Here is an 18696-nt window from a genome sequence, read left to right as displayed (position 1 = left end):
CCGACTCAAAATCTGGCACGATGAAGTTGAACAAAGTATGTCTTCGAATGGAGAGTCCGCAGAAGTATTATAGCAGTATAAACACTATTTGACGTTGCTAATGCAACTGTATCAGACCAGACACTCATATCCACGCTTTCCCATCTTCTTGCGGGCATGCATATAGAATTTTCTGGACAAGTCTTGTAAATCTACCTGCAAATAAAACAGTGATTGAATTCAAATATTTGCAGCAACTGTTTATAAAATACGTAAATAAAGAATATACATCTCTTTTCGTCAAATGTGAAATTTATGAAACAATATAAAACATATAACATCCTATGTAATATCCTATAGTATATTGATAACTTAATTAATTTCATAATTCTAATATCTAATATACCCGAGATTTAATGTCAGCGTATGCGCTTACGGTTTACCACAGCTGCTGTATGTGAAATATTTATAATACACCATGTTACTTCACTAATTTGTAAGACCTTAGTGACCTATAATGCATAAATCGCGTACATGGAACTCAAATTTATACGGACGGGCCATGGCTAAATAATGATATAAAGTTGTAGATACGTGTATTATTTGTTTCTAAATATTCCTCAGATTAGCTTCATATTAAAATTAGGTATATTGGAAAACATAAAAATATGTACCTAGTCGCAATGTTTAAAGAAAGCTTACTAACTTTTAACTTTTAATGATAAAATAAAGAATAAATACTATATCATCATATGCTTTGCTTAATATTTATTTATATTTTTACATCAACTATAATATAAGTAATGCAAACCTTTAATATAACGTAGTTCTTATATAAAAATAATATATACTCACAAAAACTATCGAACTCTGCTAGCTGAAATAACTTGTGTTTTGAGTCTAGAATTTCATATTCAAATTATCTGGATTACTTCGGTCAAATAATCTATTCCAAACATTTTTTTAAAAAGAGGCAGACGAACTTCCTTCACACTGAAGGCACTTTCAGCCTTTATAGTTATGACCATGCAATGTACGTCAGTTTTGTTAATTTACCAGTTTGTACAGAATGTTATTTCCAGTCTATAGTTGACTATATACAACTATTTAACTTCGCGAAAGTGCTGCCATTTTTAAATTATTTTTTCTCCTAAACAATCTACAATGAAAACGTCATGTTTACATTCCGTAAACGAATGCTTGGAGATGCCATGTTAATGTCTTACACTCTGCGCTGAAATGTGTTAGTCCATATTTAAGTCTGAACATGACTCTCCAACAAAAAAAGCATTAGAAGTTTTCGTCTTTATACGTCAATCATATGGAGAATAAAGTATTTTCATGTGCGCTGGATCCAGCAATTATCACATGCATCCGGTATTGATTCAGCAGATCAACCTCAGTGTGCCTAAGATTCCACGATGGCCCAGTGTTTCTGGATGATTTGACCTACTTATGGTTTGTCTCGATGGTAGGTCAGCATAAATGTTCCTGGATGAACCTTATACTTTTATTTATAATTTTAGGATGTCAATGTGGTTTTTGTGTGTTAGGCCATCTGAGCTGATTCCGTTATCAGCATTTTGTCGTAGACACAGATTATCAAATGTTCAGACAACTCTTTAGACATTATTGGAACGTTTTATCGTCGACGCAAATTCAGTGTATCCTTAGTACCTGGCTATACGGGATGTTCCGAACCCAATGTTTTGGGTGATTACTGGATAAGAGAATATACTGGTAGTTTTTAGCTGTTTTGTGTAGCTCTCCATGTGGAGTTTGTTTTCTACCAAATGGATTGTTGTTCTATAAAAATTGGTCTGAGGTGGAAACTTCTGCAGGGAATTTGTTATTATTTCTTGTTTTCTTTTCTATTTGTTGTTTATTATTGACATAAGATAGGTAATACGTATTGGTATAATAGTTATAGTTTTCGTCACTGTAAGATGAAAGAAAACACAGACAACACGGAGACAGAATTTTCAGATCAAATCAGTTGATCAAACATGAAGTGACATTACAAGCACATTATACATTACAATGTACAGCATACTATAAAACGAGCATTTGAATTATGGCACAAATTTTTCTTAGTTACCAGTGGAATAATGGCTTCCTCTGCTCCCAAATCAATATTAATGTTTCTTTCTTTTCGTTTTTTATTGCCATATATTTTTCAAAATTATACTTGCTTTTAAGAAAAACGTTCAACCTCTTTAATCCAGGCATATCCGTTTTCAATTTACATACATAGATGTAATATTTGGATAGAAGAAAACACCAATACAATGGTTGCTCATATGTTCCATCTGCATTTGTATCTTACAATAGAATAGTATTGCACTTAGCACCATATCTATGTTCACTTATCCCGAATCCATTATAATACATCAATCCACAGCTTATTTATCACAGTGTATTGCCAAAACAAATGTAGAATTCTTTCCGGTAAATATTGACCAAAAGTACATTTCGGTACCATACAAAAAAAAATTTATTGGTAAAATTCTTGAGTAACACGAATTTTAAACTATTGTAATTTTGAACTTGTGTAATTGTAAAAAGTTTGGCGCATGTATATATGTTAAGCACTCGTCAATATTCAAATCGCAAGTTTCATTCCATTTCCTTTCCCTTGTTGGTTTGATAACAGTTTTCAAAGGGAAATTTTACTGAAGGAAGGAAAATGTTTGCTTTGAGTATAAAGTCATACAGAGTTTCTCTTCTATGTTGCTATTTCACACCTCTGTCGTCGATAGTGCATACCCACTGGTATAATGCAAGTCTAAACGATGCTAAAGGTTAATACATCAGGCTTCACATACAAATATTAGCATATATAGTTTTACTCATTGGGGTTCTATTGGGTTTTACGACTAGTTCCAGAAGTTAACGCAGGAAATGAGTCGGCGGATCTTCTGCAGTTTTTTGCTTCCCATGCTATGTTATACATCTGAATATTTTCACTATGAGGGCGTGTTTATATACATGCATGAGACGTCTAAGGAAACGAGCGTTGCATCTGGAGATGAAGGTTCACTTGCTTTACTTTTTGTGAGCTAATCTGTCGTGTTTTGAATACAAGATGATAATTTGTGGACATGTCTTGAAAATGTTCCACGTATTCTTGTATCATTTCTGTGAAATGCCAAGTACATGAAAAATAATAGGTTTACTCGTGTTTTCTTCTTTGTGTATTTTTGGCTCAAGCTAATAACTTCCCGCTCTGATCTTTATAGTCTTTAGTTTGGTAGTATAGGTGTCGCAACCTTCATTATTAATATATGTAGCAATTTATGTATAGTCCAAAGTTGGATCTTGATCTAGTTCATAATCGAACCTAGCGTCGTTTCATTGTCTATTGCCTTCGTTCATGTAGTCTTATCTATTCATAACAGATACAATGAAGAACATATCTGCTTGCTTGAGTATGATGTCGGTTCTATTTCACGAGTATAGGGACTCATTCTCTTCTTTGCTCACTTTAGAATATTTTCTAGCAATAATGACATCGTCTGAAGTTTTGTTTTCAAATGAGGCGAAGAATGTCTATAGATTTGCAATTGAGCTTTTTGATGTGGTCCAAATACGTTTCTCTAAGAAGGTTAATCCTCCGAACAAAGAAGCAATAGCCTACCGCAGATACAAAATCCTCAGTAATTGAATGAAGCTAACGCCAATCCCAGTCCAAAACCATACTGTCATAAACTGGTCAATATTGGCTAGCACAGTGACTGGTAAAAAATTTAATATATTGGTCCCAACAAATTGAGTAAAACGGAGAATGAAATTTGTAGGATCTGTATGTCGGATGAATAGAAAAGCTACACAAAAGGATAAATCTTAACAGGTCTGGTTAATGTTAAAGAGGCTGGATAGAAATCTAGTTGCTGAACACCTCTTCTATTGATTATACTTGCAGTCTTAATGCTAACTGTAGTTGACCACAACTTTAACAATAGTTCCGAAGCCAGGATAGAAAAGGAATTTCACTGAATGCAACGTGTGCATCACTGAAACCAATTTACATCAACCAAGAAGAATCCTAAAGGTCGTCTAGACACAAAACAATCATTTCTCTGGAGCCTTTATATTTTTTATTTTTTATTTTTTTTTTTGTTTCTTTTTTTTTTTTTGTTCATTATTTCGTCACCTATATTTGCTTCTGGTTTTCTGTTGGTTTCTCTTGGGTCGTTCTTGCTTATTGTCCGAGATATAATTTATTGATACATCAATTTACATAAGGCAAAAAGATGGCGACATTGTTTTACCATCTGTAGGTCAATGACAACTAGGTTGCGGTTTTATCATTAAGAGTTCCAACTAAGTAGACACGACATCTAAACTTTTAAAACGATACTTTCATTACAGATAAACTTTTGTAAATTCAGCGCTTTCTTTTGTGGTTATTGCTTATTTTATTTGTCTCAGTTTTGTAATTTCTTTCGGGGGAAATCCAGGAAAGTCAAAAGCGCCTTGACTAGTTCAACAAATTGTGTTACAATATTATGTAAAGATCTAATCTACCTAATACATCCAAACGCGGACAAAACATGTCACCTCCTTACCGAGATATTTTCTGAATACGGCAGGTTTCCTCTCCCAGTAGACGCCTAACACGTAAAGCGGGGCGCCGGAGGCCATCATCAGGAGTCCTAGTCCACTCTCCTTGGGTTTCTGGTATACAGTAAGAGCCAAGATGGCAAGACTTACTATTAACAGCACAATGGGAAGTACAAAAGGTAACTGAGGAAAGAAAGAAACACGCATTTTACGGTTTATTACGCGTTCCGCTTCTGAACCACTTTAATCGACTTTCAGTCGTTACAGAATATGATGTCAGACTTTCATCTGGCATGCGTCAGAAAATAATGCAGCACATTATATTTTCGGACAAATACTTGATTTTGTATGGAACTTTACAGCTAGAAGGTGCATGATTTATCTTGTAGCAGGAACATTACACATGCAGTGGTTAAAAAGCGGTAACGTCTACAAATCATTATAAATATAGAGCACATTATGGCAACAAAAGGATAAAACTGTTATCAATATGATAGCTAAACCCTGACATAAACAGACTGCTCCGATGTCCTAATGGTTAGAGCGTCCAATCTGGATGTGGGAAGTCGGGGTTCGAACCTCTGCCCAGTCATACCAAAGACTTATTAAAATGGTACTAACAGCTGCCTCGCTAGGCACTCAGCATTAACAGGTTAGTGTTAGGACTGGTCGGCCTGGTGTCATGTATAATGTGACTTGGTGGGACATCATGCTACATGTCTACGGCACGATGCTCCAATGCTAGATATCACTATAAACTGCCGCACTGCATACATTGTAGCGATATGAATGACAAATTGTTAAAACTACAATAAAAATCCAAATTACACACATATAGACACACACACACACACACACACACACTGATAAACAATAAAAATATAATGCTTACAAACTTATATAACGTCTGGTACAGCATTAATGTTGAAATAGAGAGACAAGCAGTTTACATATGGTAACTGTTGTTATCAAAAGGAATATATTTTGGACTTTTATTCTCTTTGATTTTGGTTTGATGTCTTTTTGGAGGGGTGAAAGAGTGGTTGTGGTTGTTTTTGTTTTAAACGATTGCGAAAATTCTGATTTAATTCAGACGTATATATATATATATATATAAGGAAGAGTGGGAGGGAGAGTAAAGTGGCGTATCCTAAATGAGAGAAAGATATCTTTATACGATTACAAACCTAGTCGATATGAATTGTTTCCTTTTTATGAGCTGAACTGATATGAATTCTTTTGTCCTATTACGAGGCGAGGCGATAGACATGTCTTAGTCCAATTACGAGGTGATTCGATAGAAATATATTTGTCCTGCAACGAACTGAGTATATGATTGTCATTGTTCTATTACGAGGTGATTGTCTTTTTGTCCTATTACGAGGTGATTTAATATAAATGTCTTTGTAAAATTTCGAGCCGAGTCCATATCACTGTTTTGTCCTATAATCGACATGAATGTCTTTGTTCTATTACGAAGTGAGTCGATATAAATGGCTTTATCCTATTAAAGATGCGAGTAGGTATGTATGTCTTTTTCATATCACAAGCTGAATCGGTACGAATGCTTTTGACAGAAATATGGTTTGGGAAAATAAACAACAAAAGACAAATATGGTTGGGGCCAATAAACAGGTAACAAAAGACAGAAATATGGTTTGGGTCAAGAAACAGGTAACAAAAGACAGAAATATGGTTTGGGCCAATAAACAACTAACAAAAGACAGAAATATGGTTGGAGCCAATAAATAGATAACAAAAGACAGAAATATGGTTTGGGCCAATAAACAGGTAACAAAAGACAGAAATATGGTTTGGGCAAATAAATAGGCAATGAAAGACAAAACCGTGTAACTATGCCGAACCTAAACAAGAAGGAGGACAAGAAGTTACATGCAAGCTGTCAGAAAGTGTCCTAATGCAGGGGATAATTATTTGCGTTGGTTGTTACCCGTATATGCTAGTGCTTACTGACTTGGAAACTGTGTAAAGGAGGACAAAGGAAACCCAGTACTGTATTATATTGATCGAATATTAATTCACTCGAGCAAGAGGAAGAGAAAAAATGTAACAATAGTTCTCATGGTAACAGAATCTGCAGTGACAGGGATTTTATAAAATTAAACAAAACGTGAAGAACATATGCCGATATATTTCTTGCGACCCCGTGTAGCGAAGTAGAAAATGTTAGGCAAAAGAAGTTTCTACACAAAAATAAAAAAGAACATAAAGGTGTATTGCTTTTTTAAGATAAAGCTTAGACTGAATAGAAAGAAAATTCATGTCATTATCGTAACAATATGAACTCGATACGTATGCAGATCGGTAGATGTTTACTTGGTCTCCACTCCTTTTATGTAAGATAGACAACTCGAGCGAGCACCACACTATTATATGAATTGCCCTTTCTTTATTCTTGACTTGAACATAATAATAATAATAACAATAATTATAATAATAATAATGAAATAGTGTTGCAACTTTGATCATTGTTTAAAATTTAAATTTGTCACAATTATATGAGTGTATTTGCCTTGATTGGTCTTGGTAGATCTGGTTCTCTGTATCTCAGGTAAACCTGTCCAGCTAGTACACAGGTAAGAACTGTGGCAAATCCAAATCCCATTAGCTCTATGAGGTAAAATATTTCCTCAAAACTCTGCATGATCAGGCATATAATCAACTGGAAAAAAATACAAATAAATTCTACCAGAATGTCGAGCAAATAAGTCATATTTCCTTCGTAATATTTCATTCTTTATTGTCTGTATTCCTAAAGTGAAACTTGAACCAAGAGCCACTCTTACAATAATCAGTACTCTTTGACTTTCTGTTTTTAAGTCGACCAAGATTCACTCTTATAAATGGCCTAACCTGTGTTATTTTATTATTTTTCATTATTCTCGTGTTCTTTTTTCTTTCGGCACTTTTGTTGGTCTTGTTTGTCGGGGGGGAGGGGTTGTTTTGTTTCTCTTGGCGTGGAGGGTTTTTAAAAGAAAAAGAAAATCACATGCTTAGAACTTAACATAAAGTGCATCTTCGTTGAATATCCATATCCAGCTTTTTTTTTCGTAATATTTAGAGTCTTTCAAATTACGCCTCTTGATAAATGTCAGTATAACATCGCCACAGAAAAATAAAACGAATACACCAGATCACATAATTCTGAAAGAGTTCCAAGAGTAAGCGTTGAAGTGATTTGATGCAGAATTGTTGAGTGGTTATTTTTCTGTAGTCTGTCTATACTATGGTAGTTTAATAAGAGTTGCAAATTATGTGCACTCCATATCCTTTACAATTCCTTTTGCTTTTGTATAGTCATGTGATGCTCAAACCAAGACTCACTGAAGCAAAATATTGCATCGATGTTTGCATACAAAATAATATCAGTGAGAAATAATATAAGGACGTTTTCTGTTAATATTACCATAATAAGGCCACATCAATATGTTATATTCGAATTACTTGCTGTTGCTCAAAAGCACGTTTTTATTACACAAGTTATTAATCTTACGGCAATAAACTGAAACATCGTCTTTTTTCTAAATACGCACGCCGCCCCCCCCCCCCCCTTCACTAGTGGCGCGATTGGGGATTGGGGGACGTGGGTACCGTCATTGTTTTGTTTTGTTTTCGTTTGTTCGCTTTTCTTTTGTTTTGTTCTTTTATTGCAGCTTAACTTTTCATATTATTTCACATTCGAAATAGTGAAAAGGGGACAGGTCTTCACAGATCTTCACAAAACCTATATTTAAAACGGGAGTTGGTGAGGTTTGTGGTATTAGAGAGATTGGTAGCCGACATATAATATATACTCTGTAGCAAGGGGGGTGGGGGCTAAAAATCACTACATCCAGACTGAGGTATATCACAAGCTTAATGGATATATGAACATATAACAAGAAAACTGGGCTTTCTTACTGGTATAATGCCACAAACTGTTTCTCATCACGTTAGAATTGAAATCAAGTGAAATAACGTAATAATAAACAGAAAGAATAAATAGAAGAAAAAAATTATAGTATGCTTGTTTATACCCGCGTTATATCAGGAATCCGAGTTATACTGGTGGTCTTTGTGCTAAGGAACCAATGTAGTTCAAACCACGTCAAAATGTGTACTTACTATCGTAATAAGAGATGGTGCCGGTGTTAGAAAACGAATATTTATCATAGATATATACGATGGCAAATGGTTATTTTCGGCTCCAACAAAGAACAATCTGAAAAAGATAATGCAAAATTTTCCTTAGATGCGGCACTGAAATGCGATGTATATTTTAAATTATATATATATATATATATATATATATATATATATATATATATATATATATATATATATATATATATATATATATATATATATATATATATATATATATATATATATATATATATATATATATATATATGTGTGTGTGTGTGTGTGTGTGTGTGTGTGTGTGTGTGTGTGTGTTTCGGAGTGCAAATTGTTAAATCTACCAGTAATATGTTCGATAATTTTTTCACTTGGTGGCAGCTAATCTATACTGTAAAACTCTGGCTGTGATAAATGTACATTATTTATTCTAGTCCAGTAGACGTAGACGCATTTGATTGACGAAGACATTTCTCAGTAGTGGACTACATACTAAATCCTGTTTTGGGAGTAACTTTAAATTTGCTGAATATATGAGAGCCTTTTTACAGGTTAATCGTACATTACATATTGGATGTTACCCTTACCCTGCATCCGTTTCAATTTGAAGGTTGGTGCTGTTTTATGCTTTGGTGAAATGAGAATTGGCACCAGTCTGAAATCTGACTAAATAGCAGACCCGGACGCTACGTCGATCTAATGTGTAAGGATCAGAAGGCTATGTTTAAATGACTATCGATTAACCAATCAGAACGTCGTTGTCAAATTTCCGACAGCTAATCGATTTCATTCGGTCTCGTTTAAGAAATCCGAGGCGTACTGAACAAACAAAAGATGCACACAAAAAACTCATTTTATTGTGTTTGATAAATTTTGCATATTAATTTTGCACCGTCGTAGTTATTCAGACGCGAACTCTAACGCTACTATTTCAGATTTTTACAGCGTAGATCCGACAATAAGTCGGACTGACTCGTCTGAGATATTAATTCATACCTGGACATAGACAGACTTGTGCCGTTGATGGATCCCATGACAGATATAGCTATTAAAATAGGTACAATCCATGCAGCCATTGGTATGGTCTGGTCCACAAAGGTCTGCAACACATCATGAGAATTTATTTTTTAAATTTGATAACCAGTAAAACGTGGTAAGACTGACTTCAAAACTGAACGATAATGAATATTACCGAAATATTTTCATCTACGAGACAAATCAAATGGGTCCAGTATCAATGATTAATAATATAAATGTTTCCTACATGATAACCTGTAAAGTTAGGCATAATGTTTGTGGTGAAAACAATTGCGATATACTGCTAACAAAACAGACATATATCATGGGCTATGTTATGCGTCAGAAATCCACATCAACCGTTTGCTCACACGGTCACGAAATTTAGTTTATAAAAATAATAAATAAATAAATAAATAAAACAAATCGAATAAGGGGCGTCAAATAGATGTCAACTAATCTGTGTTTTAGGTATCCGGTATTCTTCTTTAAGTTCAACTACTTTTAATCTGATACAATAATATCTTCCATAGAAACATTACTATTTTAGTAAGACAGCGAACGGTCGGATGCTTATGCATATGCCAATAAATTATAAGATCTCTTTCGATGGGTTTTAAAATGACTTTTAAGTCTTCATTATGAAAACTTTTAATAGAAGGAAAATAATACTTTTAAAAGTGTGTCATAATTACTTCATCAAGTGGGTATTGTCTGCGATTAACGGAAAACTTTAAACCTTAGGTAAGTGTGTGAAACGGGAAATGGTTTTATTTTTGACAATCTAGGACTTTGAAATATTCTTTATTGGATTAGACAAAACAGTCTGTCATTATAATCTTGAGAATAATATCGCATCAAAATGTAAATATATGGTGTAATAATCACATAGTTGTAAAAGGGGCTGAAATAATTTCATAGTTAAAAGACAAGCTTTATTATTTTAGAGTTAAAAATAGGCTATATTATTCTCCTAGTTAGAAGACATGCTGTAATAATCACATAATTAAATAATGCGCTATATTAATTTCATTGTTACAGGCTCTGCTAATCACATAGTTAAAAGATGGTCTATATTACTCACACAATTAAAAGACGGTATCCATTAATGGCATGGTTAAAAGACGGTATATATATTGATGGCATAGTTAAAAGACGGTATATATTGATGGCATAGTTAAAACACGGTATCTATTACTGGCATAGTTAAAAGACGATATATATTACTGGCATAGTTAAAAGATGGTATATATTGACGGCATAGTTAAAAGGCGGTATCGTCTGCGTGGGTTCGAGTCTCGGATTCAGCCTATGTGGGTATGTGAGAAAGCCTGCCAGTAGCTTCTCGTGGGTCGGTGGTTCTTTCCGAGGTTTTCCCGGGTTCTTCCTCCACCAATGATACTGGCCGCCATGTATAGCCTATCGTGTGCTGAAAAATGGCGTTAAACCCTAAAACAACAACAAATACGGTATATATTAATGGCATAGTTAAAAGACGGTATCTATTAATGGCATAGTTAAAAGACGGTATATATTAATGGCATAGTTAAAAGACGGTATCTATTAATGGCATAGTTAAAAGACGGTATATATTAATGGCATAGTTAAAAGACGGTATCTATTAATGGCATAGTTAAAAGACGGTATCTATTATTGGCATAGTTTAAAGACGGTATATATTAATGGCATAGTTAAAAGACAGACTCTATTACATACTGGAAAGGCTCGATGCCCACCAAAACGTTTGTCAAGAGAAAATTGAGCACATATCAGATTATATGGTGCAGACAGATGACGAACAATTTAGTTTTGGCCTGCAAGTGTTATATTAACAAAGTTCAGTGTTCCTTGCTTTCTTATATTGCGAATAGTACGGACTATTAAAAGCCAGTCTTCGCCTATTTATAAACCAGGTGTTCAAACATGTGTCGTTAACTGCGTTAGTTAGAGTCAAAAACAGAGAAGAAGGAAAAGAGACTGTATGAAACTTTTGGTGATCCCTGACCACAGCAACTGCAGAGGAGGCTAGCATTTCCGTCGGCGTGAGGACAGAGAAATAAGCGATGTTGGCCACTAAATACACACAGGTTACAATGGTCATGGAGATGATTATTGCACGTGGCAAGTTTCTGCAAAGTAAACGATATAACTGGCATACCAAAAGAAGAGCTAGTAATATATATGTCGCTGGAAAGAATTACAGCACAGTTATTCTCTTCTACTGAAATAAATATCTTTCAATTGACAAACTCTGTCCCTTCCTATCCTAGAGTCTAAATTAAACTGAACAATTGCAGAAAATGAAGTGACATGAAAATAATATTTGTCCAGAGATATTTATATTTATTTCAACTAAGCAAACCAGAAACGATTTTTTTTTCTCATATTAATAAGAGAATCTCAGATCATGTTATGTCCAGGTTGCAAAGCTAAAGCAAAAACTTTACACTCATCGCTGGATCATGAAATGTAGATCTCAAAGACTTAGGTTTCTCAAAAGAGTATAGTACTCCTCATAACGCATTACCTTATTGAAATACATGTATGCATGCAATGCTATCTGAGAACCTGAGCTTAACAAAGACATTAACGTTGACGTACGGGAGACAGAAAATCATCATCAATTCCTAGACCGAATTGCTTGAAATCCAGTCATAAAACCGTTTACCCTATACGTTTGTCCTCTTGAGAATTTTTATATATTTTTGAATAATAAAGATTTTTAAGCAATTTGCGTGACAAGGAATAGTCAGAATGGTAATAATTCACTTACTTATGGGGTTCGATCAGCTCATCTGTTAAAAAATTCAGGTAACTCCTGAAAATTTGAAAACAATTCTATGTTAGAGAGATTTAATTCATTTCTTTGACAAGAGGATTATTTTAACGTCATCATACTGCAAAGTTAACGATGTTTGAACACAAACATACCATTCGGAATGCTATATGACGTCTTTCATGTAATAAAAGGAAAACATCTTGATAAAACATTTCATAAGTCATACAAATATGAAAGCTGGGTTAAATTTTAACACAAATACTCTGGGTACAGCATCGTGTATATGCAGGAACAACGACAGTTTGTATACTAAAACTAACTTGTATCAGATACATGCGAGAAATGTACGCTGTTCATGTGTCCAAATAGGACACATTATTTCGCTCAGAATCAACTTAATTAGAGGACCACATGGCAGATGGGTCAGCCATGACCAAATGTGGTATCCTCGTTAAAGATAGTTGTTTATTATTATTATTATTATTATTATTATTATTATTATTCAATAAACTGGATAAGTATCATGCATTTATTCATCAACTGTGATCGAGCAGGAGATAATGGCATGGCACTAAATGCCACACTGAAGAGTAATTGACAGACTGGTCAATCATTCACTAGCTGTTGATCATTTTGGGACTTAGACTGGATCTGGTAGTGAATAATGACTTTCCAAAGACTCTTGTGAAAATATACACTTGGCAAAGAAATTTATAACTTAACCTTTTTTTAAATCATTATTTATATTGTCAAAAAGTAAAAAGACCGCACATATATGCTTATATACTTTAAACCAATGGATAACGCAAAAGAAATGAAAGTTGGACTGACATTTTAAACATGAAAATTTTACTTTACTCATATCCATTAACGGGGTATATGTCTTTACATATATATATCTAAGTGACGAAGAGGTTTCATCGAATGCAATGGAAAATGACAATGTTTTAAAGGTAACTGGTTATTCATGCATAATGCAATATTTTTGAGGGGTGGGGGTGAGAAGGAGGGAGAATTTTAGGGGCTCTGTGTGTGTGTGGGGGTGTGTGTGTGTGTGTGTGTGTAAAAGCATATATCTCTAATTGATATACCATCCTCCATATGCCCAGAAACCAGAGTAAAATGATATAGCTATGGCACCAGCGCTGTAGTCACTTCCGGAAAATGTTCCTTTGAAGTTTTCCGAATTTCCTGCTAAAAGAAAACTAGAAACACGTTGAACATATCGATATTCAAAGAAATAAATATTGAACCAGATTCCTTAAGATAATATGCAAAAATGATAGCATCGATAAAATTAGTGGATACTTGCAAATATCTTTAAATACAAGCATGTGATAGATCGAACTGACTGAGTTAATGAATTTGTTTATTTCTACTATAATCTTTCAATTAGTCACTTCATTAAAAACAAATCAGATTTCACGAAAACAATACTTAAACTATTAGTATACCTTAAACATTTGTAATCTTAAAATTATCCTACTTTTCAATTTGTATTAAAAACATTGACCTTTGACACTAAATCAAACGATATTAACTATTAAGCTATTTAGTGTTCATAGTATTTCTAAATTGTTTGCATGTAGCGTCTCTAGAATGTCAAAACAATTACAGTCCTCTTGAGAAACTAAGGAATCTTTATTCCCGGATTGAAAGGTAATAAAAGAACGATTAATTAGGTAGAGACAGCTAATACGTAGAATCCCTTATCTTCAATTTTCAGATGCTTTCTTCGCAAACACTTGAGCAGACTGTCAGCTGCGTGCCGTATGTCCTGTTGCAAGGTAAACAAGTCGTTAACAGTTTCAAAAACTCTACCTTGTCAATTAGAGAATAAAAGCAAAAGTACACAAATAAGCAAACACAAAAGCAAGCAAGCAAGCTCGGTCAATAAGACCTGACAGAAACATAAATGTTATCACACCACAATCAAGAACATAGTTGCAGTATTGAAAGGAAAAGGGAGGTATAAGAACCAAATCAAAGCTCGTGCTCTCAAACGATGATAGCGAGCACTGTCGACATTTCTAAATACAGAATGATATCAATCAATCTGGTTCTAATGAGAGAATGAATGGATTTTTTCTAAACTTCGCTCTCTCGCCAATCCTCTGGTGGATTTATGTCCCATCGTGTTGATAGACTACGTAAGCTAACGATCTCTTGAAATTGAGTATGATTGAATTATTTATAACCGGGATCCGCTTTAATTGGAAATAGAAACGATAACTACGCTTCATCAATGACATGTTACTCCAAGTGAGACTCAAAAAGGACGTCTGAATGTTAGAGAACTGGCCTGTTAATCAGCTGGGTCCATCAAAACCATAACAACAAATAATCAAGCAAACTGTCCTGCACACGGTCAGCCCAATGCGCTGTTGGTAGAATGGGATTTCAGTACAAGGAAGAAACATAAATATATCAAAATGTACAAAATTATGGAGAGAGAGAGAGAGAGAGAGAACACAAAACAGCGAGATGGCATGATCAAACTTTAATCAAAATACAAAACTGTCATCCAATATTTTTTAAGAGTATTTGAAGAAGTGAAACGTAGGGAAAGAGAAAAAATGGAGTCTATCAGGAAGATTTACAAAAAAAGGAGGGACGGGAGCAGACTTAATCTGTATTTTGAACTACATATTTCAAGTCAAATTATGATTGCATGTAGATTCAAGTGAGAACTGTTTGCACGTCATCTTAGCTAACCTAGGGTCCTCGATTCCAATTTGATTCACATGGACCCTTGCCATATTTAACTGAAACGGTATGTAACTGGTTGAATCTGAAATAGACTCATCAAGTCTGAATGTCTGCTACATTTAACTTAGGAAGTTAGTTTAGAGAAAATCATCTGACCTCTGTAGACAACAGTACACTTCGCATGCATGTTCCTTTCATATAAATCTTCTATACACAAGAGGTATTTTGTTGTTGGTGGTGATGTTTGTTTGTTTCTTTTTTTTGTGCTGTTTTTTTAAATCAGTGTAGTCTGACATTACTGAAGTCCCCATATTGACTACCTAACGGGTCATGTTATGTGTCTTCTGATTAAGATATTGAGTTTGCCTTCTTCCGGCCGTAACTCTTTCATCTGCTAGAGGTCACTTATTTAACACTATGTTTCGCCTAGATACATATGCTAAGATTCGATGTGGAACAAAGTAGCTATGGGTAGTGAAGATGTTTGAACATATGCATCATTTACCTCTTCCCTGGAAAACAAACCCAATGACAATGATCATTAACAAGGCAGACAGTTTGCAGATGGTGATGACAACCTGAACCTTGGCCGACCATTCTACGTTGATGCAGTTCAAAGAGACCAGTAAACCTGAAAAGGGAATCAATAAACGAATTGAATCAATGGTACATTGAATAAATAAGATACATGAAAGAACGAGTACCAATGTGGCATTTTAGCTTCGTTTTAACTAATATTTAATTGAAGCAAACCTCCTAACCGGTATGCTAAAGTACCATTATAAAAATTGTAATAGTAGTTTTCTATACCACTGCCTATTGGTGGTAGTCATTTGGTTGGACTTTTCCCTCAGAAATATGGACACGGCACGTGGTCTTAGATCTATCTAATGGATATTTCGCAATATCCTTGTCGTTCCAGGACTTCCCCATCCCCTATACGTATATAAGTCCTACTCTTATTTATGGTCTTTTTGTGTGGCATTACTCCTACCGCTCCCATCACGAATGGCAAGATCATCTAGTTTTATTATTATTATTATTATTATTATTATTACTGCTACTACTACTACTATTACTACTACTACTACTGCTGCTGCTGCTACACTTCGTCTGTTAAAATGAATTAAGCAGCAATCAACATGCCTCAATAGAAAGCTATCGGCTGTGAGTTGTTGTTGTGGGGTTTAACGCCATTTTTCAGCACACGATAGGCTATGTATGGCGGCCAGTATTAATGGTGGAGGAAGAACCCGGGAAAACCCCGGGAAGAACCACCGACCCACGAGAAGCTACTGGCAAGCTTTCTCACATATCCACATTGGTCGAATCCTAGACTCGAACCCACGCAGACAGAGGTGAGATGGCAATGATCCGTACATGAGAGCGTTTTAGACCACTCGGCCACTCGGGGCCCCCCTATCGTCTGTGAGACAATTTGGCAATAAAGTATCCTAATCAAGAGCTTACATGTATACCATTTGATTTATCAATTTGGTAATACATTATCTTTTTTAATAGCTTTCATGTATACCATATGAATTATTAATTTGTCATTAAATTATCTTTGCTGAGAGCTTCACGTATACAGTATTATTAATCGATTTGGCAATAAATTATCTTCATTTAGAGTCTCATGTATACAGTATGATTTATAAATTTGGCAATAAATTACCTTCATTTAAAGCCTAATGTATACGGCATAATTTCTCAGTTTGGCAATAAATTATCTTCATTATGGGCTTTCATATTTCCCATTCAATGTATTGTTAATTCAGGTGCATCAAGCCTATATAGAAATAAATATGAATTGTGAAACTTCAAACAAGGCTTGACGAAAGGATAATAAGATTAGTAAATATGCATTGCAAAATGAAATTGCTGTTTTAATTCGTATTTATCAGTGGTATTCTATATAAAATCTTCGTATGAGACATTTCTCTCATACTATAATGTTTAAACTGATTACCGAGTTTCCATAGACTTTGCACCATGTATAAACTAACACGTGAATATCAGGCATTGGGAGAGGGGGTGTAGATCAACCCATTCTATCAATCTTTTATGTGAAGTTACGTTTCCTTGCTACAGCGTGAAACTATTAAGTTCAGGTGTGATGAAACTTAACATCGAAACTTTCAAACCCGAGCCACCTAAGCATATTGCCGCTGTGTGAAGCTACTGGACTTCTACATTTTACGACTCCTCTGGCCTAGCCACTGGTCTTCAAAAACCTGCATCACAGGCCATTGGCATTTTGATTAGTTTAACTACCATCAGTGGCATCGGCCCATGGCCACGTACATACCACACCGATCATGGATAAAAATGCCAGCTTATAGTCACCAAATGTTAAATAAATCAAAGAGTCCAAATTTTAATGTATAAAACAACAAGTAGCACGTTCTAGTCATGTCCTGCAACCATATTTTACAACACCTGCGTATAAAGGAATGCCAGAGCTATTTATGGAATAAATATATTTTATTAATCAGAAGATCATTTTTATATATATAGGCCGAAACAATTTTTGACAGGTGCACTTTAAAGGTTGATAGTTATGGTTCACTGAACAGATGTACGGCACAGTGTGATACGACATTTCTAGAAAATCAACTAAACTGGGCAGCATGGAGTGTGGAGTGTTTTAGGAGTTTATATTTTTGCAGTATTACGAATCTGAGGCTTTTAAGTAATAGAAAAGTGGGAAAACAACACGTTTCGTACAATTCAACAATTAATTTATTGAATGCATAATGAAAATTTAAAAAGAACGTAATGTGTTGCGAATTTTAATACCAAATAGTCCAAAAAGATTTATTATGAGTCCTAAGGAATACAGTTCAAATAAAATTTCAGTGGTGTTCGAAATAAGATCTGACCTGTAGTCTCAAATGTAGGACTGTAGCAATGGCCTCAATGGTGACGATGCGCCAACAGTCTTTTGATAAATCGCAATAATATAATGAAAAATAGCCTTGTCTGAATTCACTGTACTTCCAAGTTAATATTTCTGTTCAAGAATATTATTCATGAGCACTGTGAATTTGCAGCGAATAGTAATTTGATTAAATAAGTTAATTCAAATGAAATACTGAACACGACAATAAGACTGATTTTAGCTTCAAATGTTATTGAAGGAATAAATCTTTTTCCCCTCAAACAACAACACCCTCGACTTGCCCTAGCTCACAATTAGCAGTTTCTTTTTTTTAAAAAAAAAAAAAAAAACAATTACTTAAATGCAACTTCCATTCTAGAAGATTCTCTCAATAAAATTATGATATAGAATGTAGTAAACATCAGACAGGTACATCTATGGGGTAATTCCAATAACCATGACCTGGACCACAATAAATGTTTACTTCAATTGATAATGATCCTAACATAAACCCATACACTTTAGCTATGTATTATTTGTTTACCAAAACAAAAACATCATAAGTGTTCCTAGTCATGAACACAGTGAGCTTAATTTAGGACAAGCTCAAGTACAAAATACAATTATC

At 34.5% G+C, this 18696-nt stretch overlaps 1 protein-coding gene across 1 annotated transcript in view; it reads right to left on the bottom strand.

Annotated features, from left to right (window-relative positions):
• The window catches only part of LOC149796963 (large neutral amino acids transporter small subunit 1-like), a 33354-nt gene continuing 14658 nt past the window's right edge, over positions 1–18696 (bottom strand). The window contains exons 2-10 of the mRNA XM_089960313.1: positions 15693–15818; positions 13570–13672; positions 12473–12517; positions 11705–11828; positions 9679–9782; positions 8668–8764; positions 7076–7225; positions 4548–4725; positions 1–195 (exon numbers count right to left, since the gene is read on the bottom strand). Coding sequence (XP_089816439.1) covers positions 125–195; positions 4548–4725; positions 7076–7225; positions 8668–8764; positions 9679–9782; positions 11705–11828; positions 12473–12517; positions 13570–13672; positions 15693–15818 — 998 coding nt within the window. The 3' untranslated portion in view covers positions 1–124. The remainder of the gene's footprint in view (positions 196–4547; positions 4726–7075; positions 7226–8667; positions 8765–9678; positions 9783–11704; positions 11829–12472; positions 12518–13569; positions 13673–15692; positions 15819–18696) is intronic.

Source organism: Sinohyriopsis cumingii, chromosome 6 (genome assembly GCF_028554795.1).
Source record: "Sinohyriopsis cumingii isolate HCF-2022 chromosome 6, ASM2855479v2, whole genome shotgun sequence".
Classification (NCBI taxonomy): Eukaryota; Metazoa; Mollusca; class Bivalvia; order Unionida; family Unionidae; genus Sinohyriopsis; species Sinohyriopsis cumingii.
This window is presented reverse-complemented; position numbering and strand designations above follow the sequence as displayed.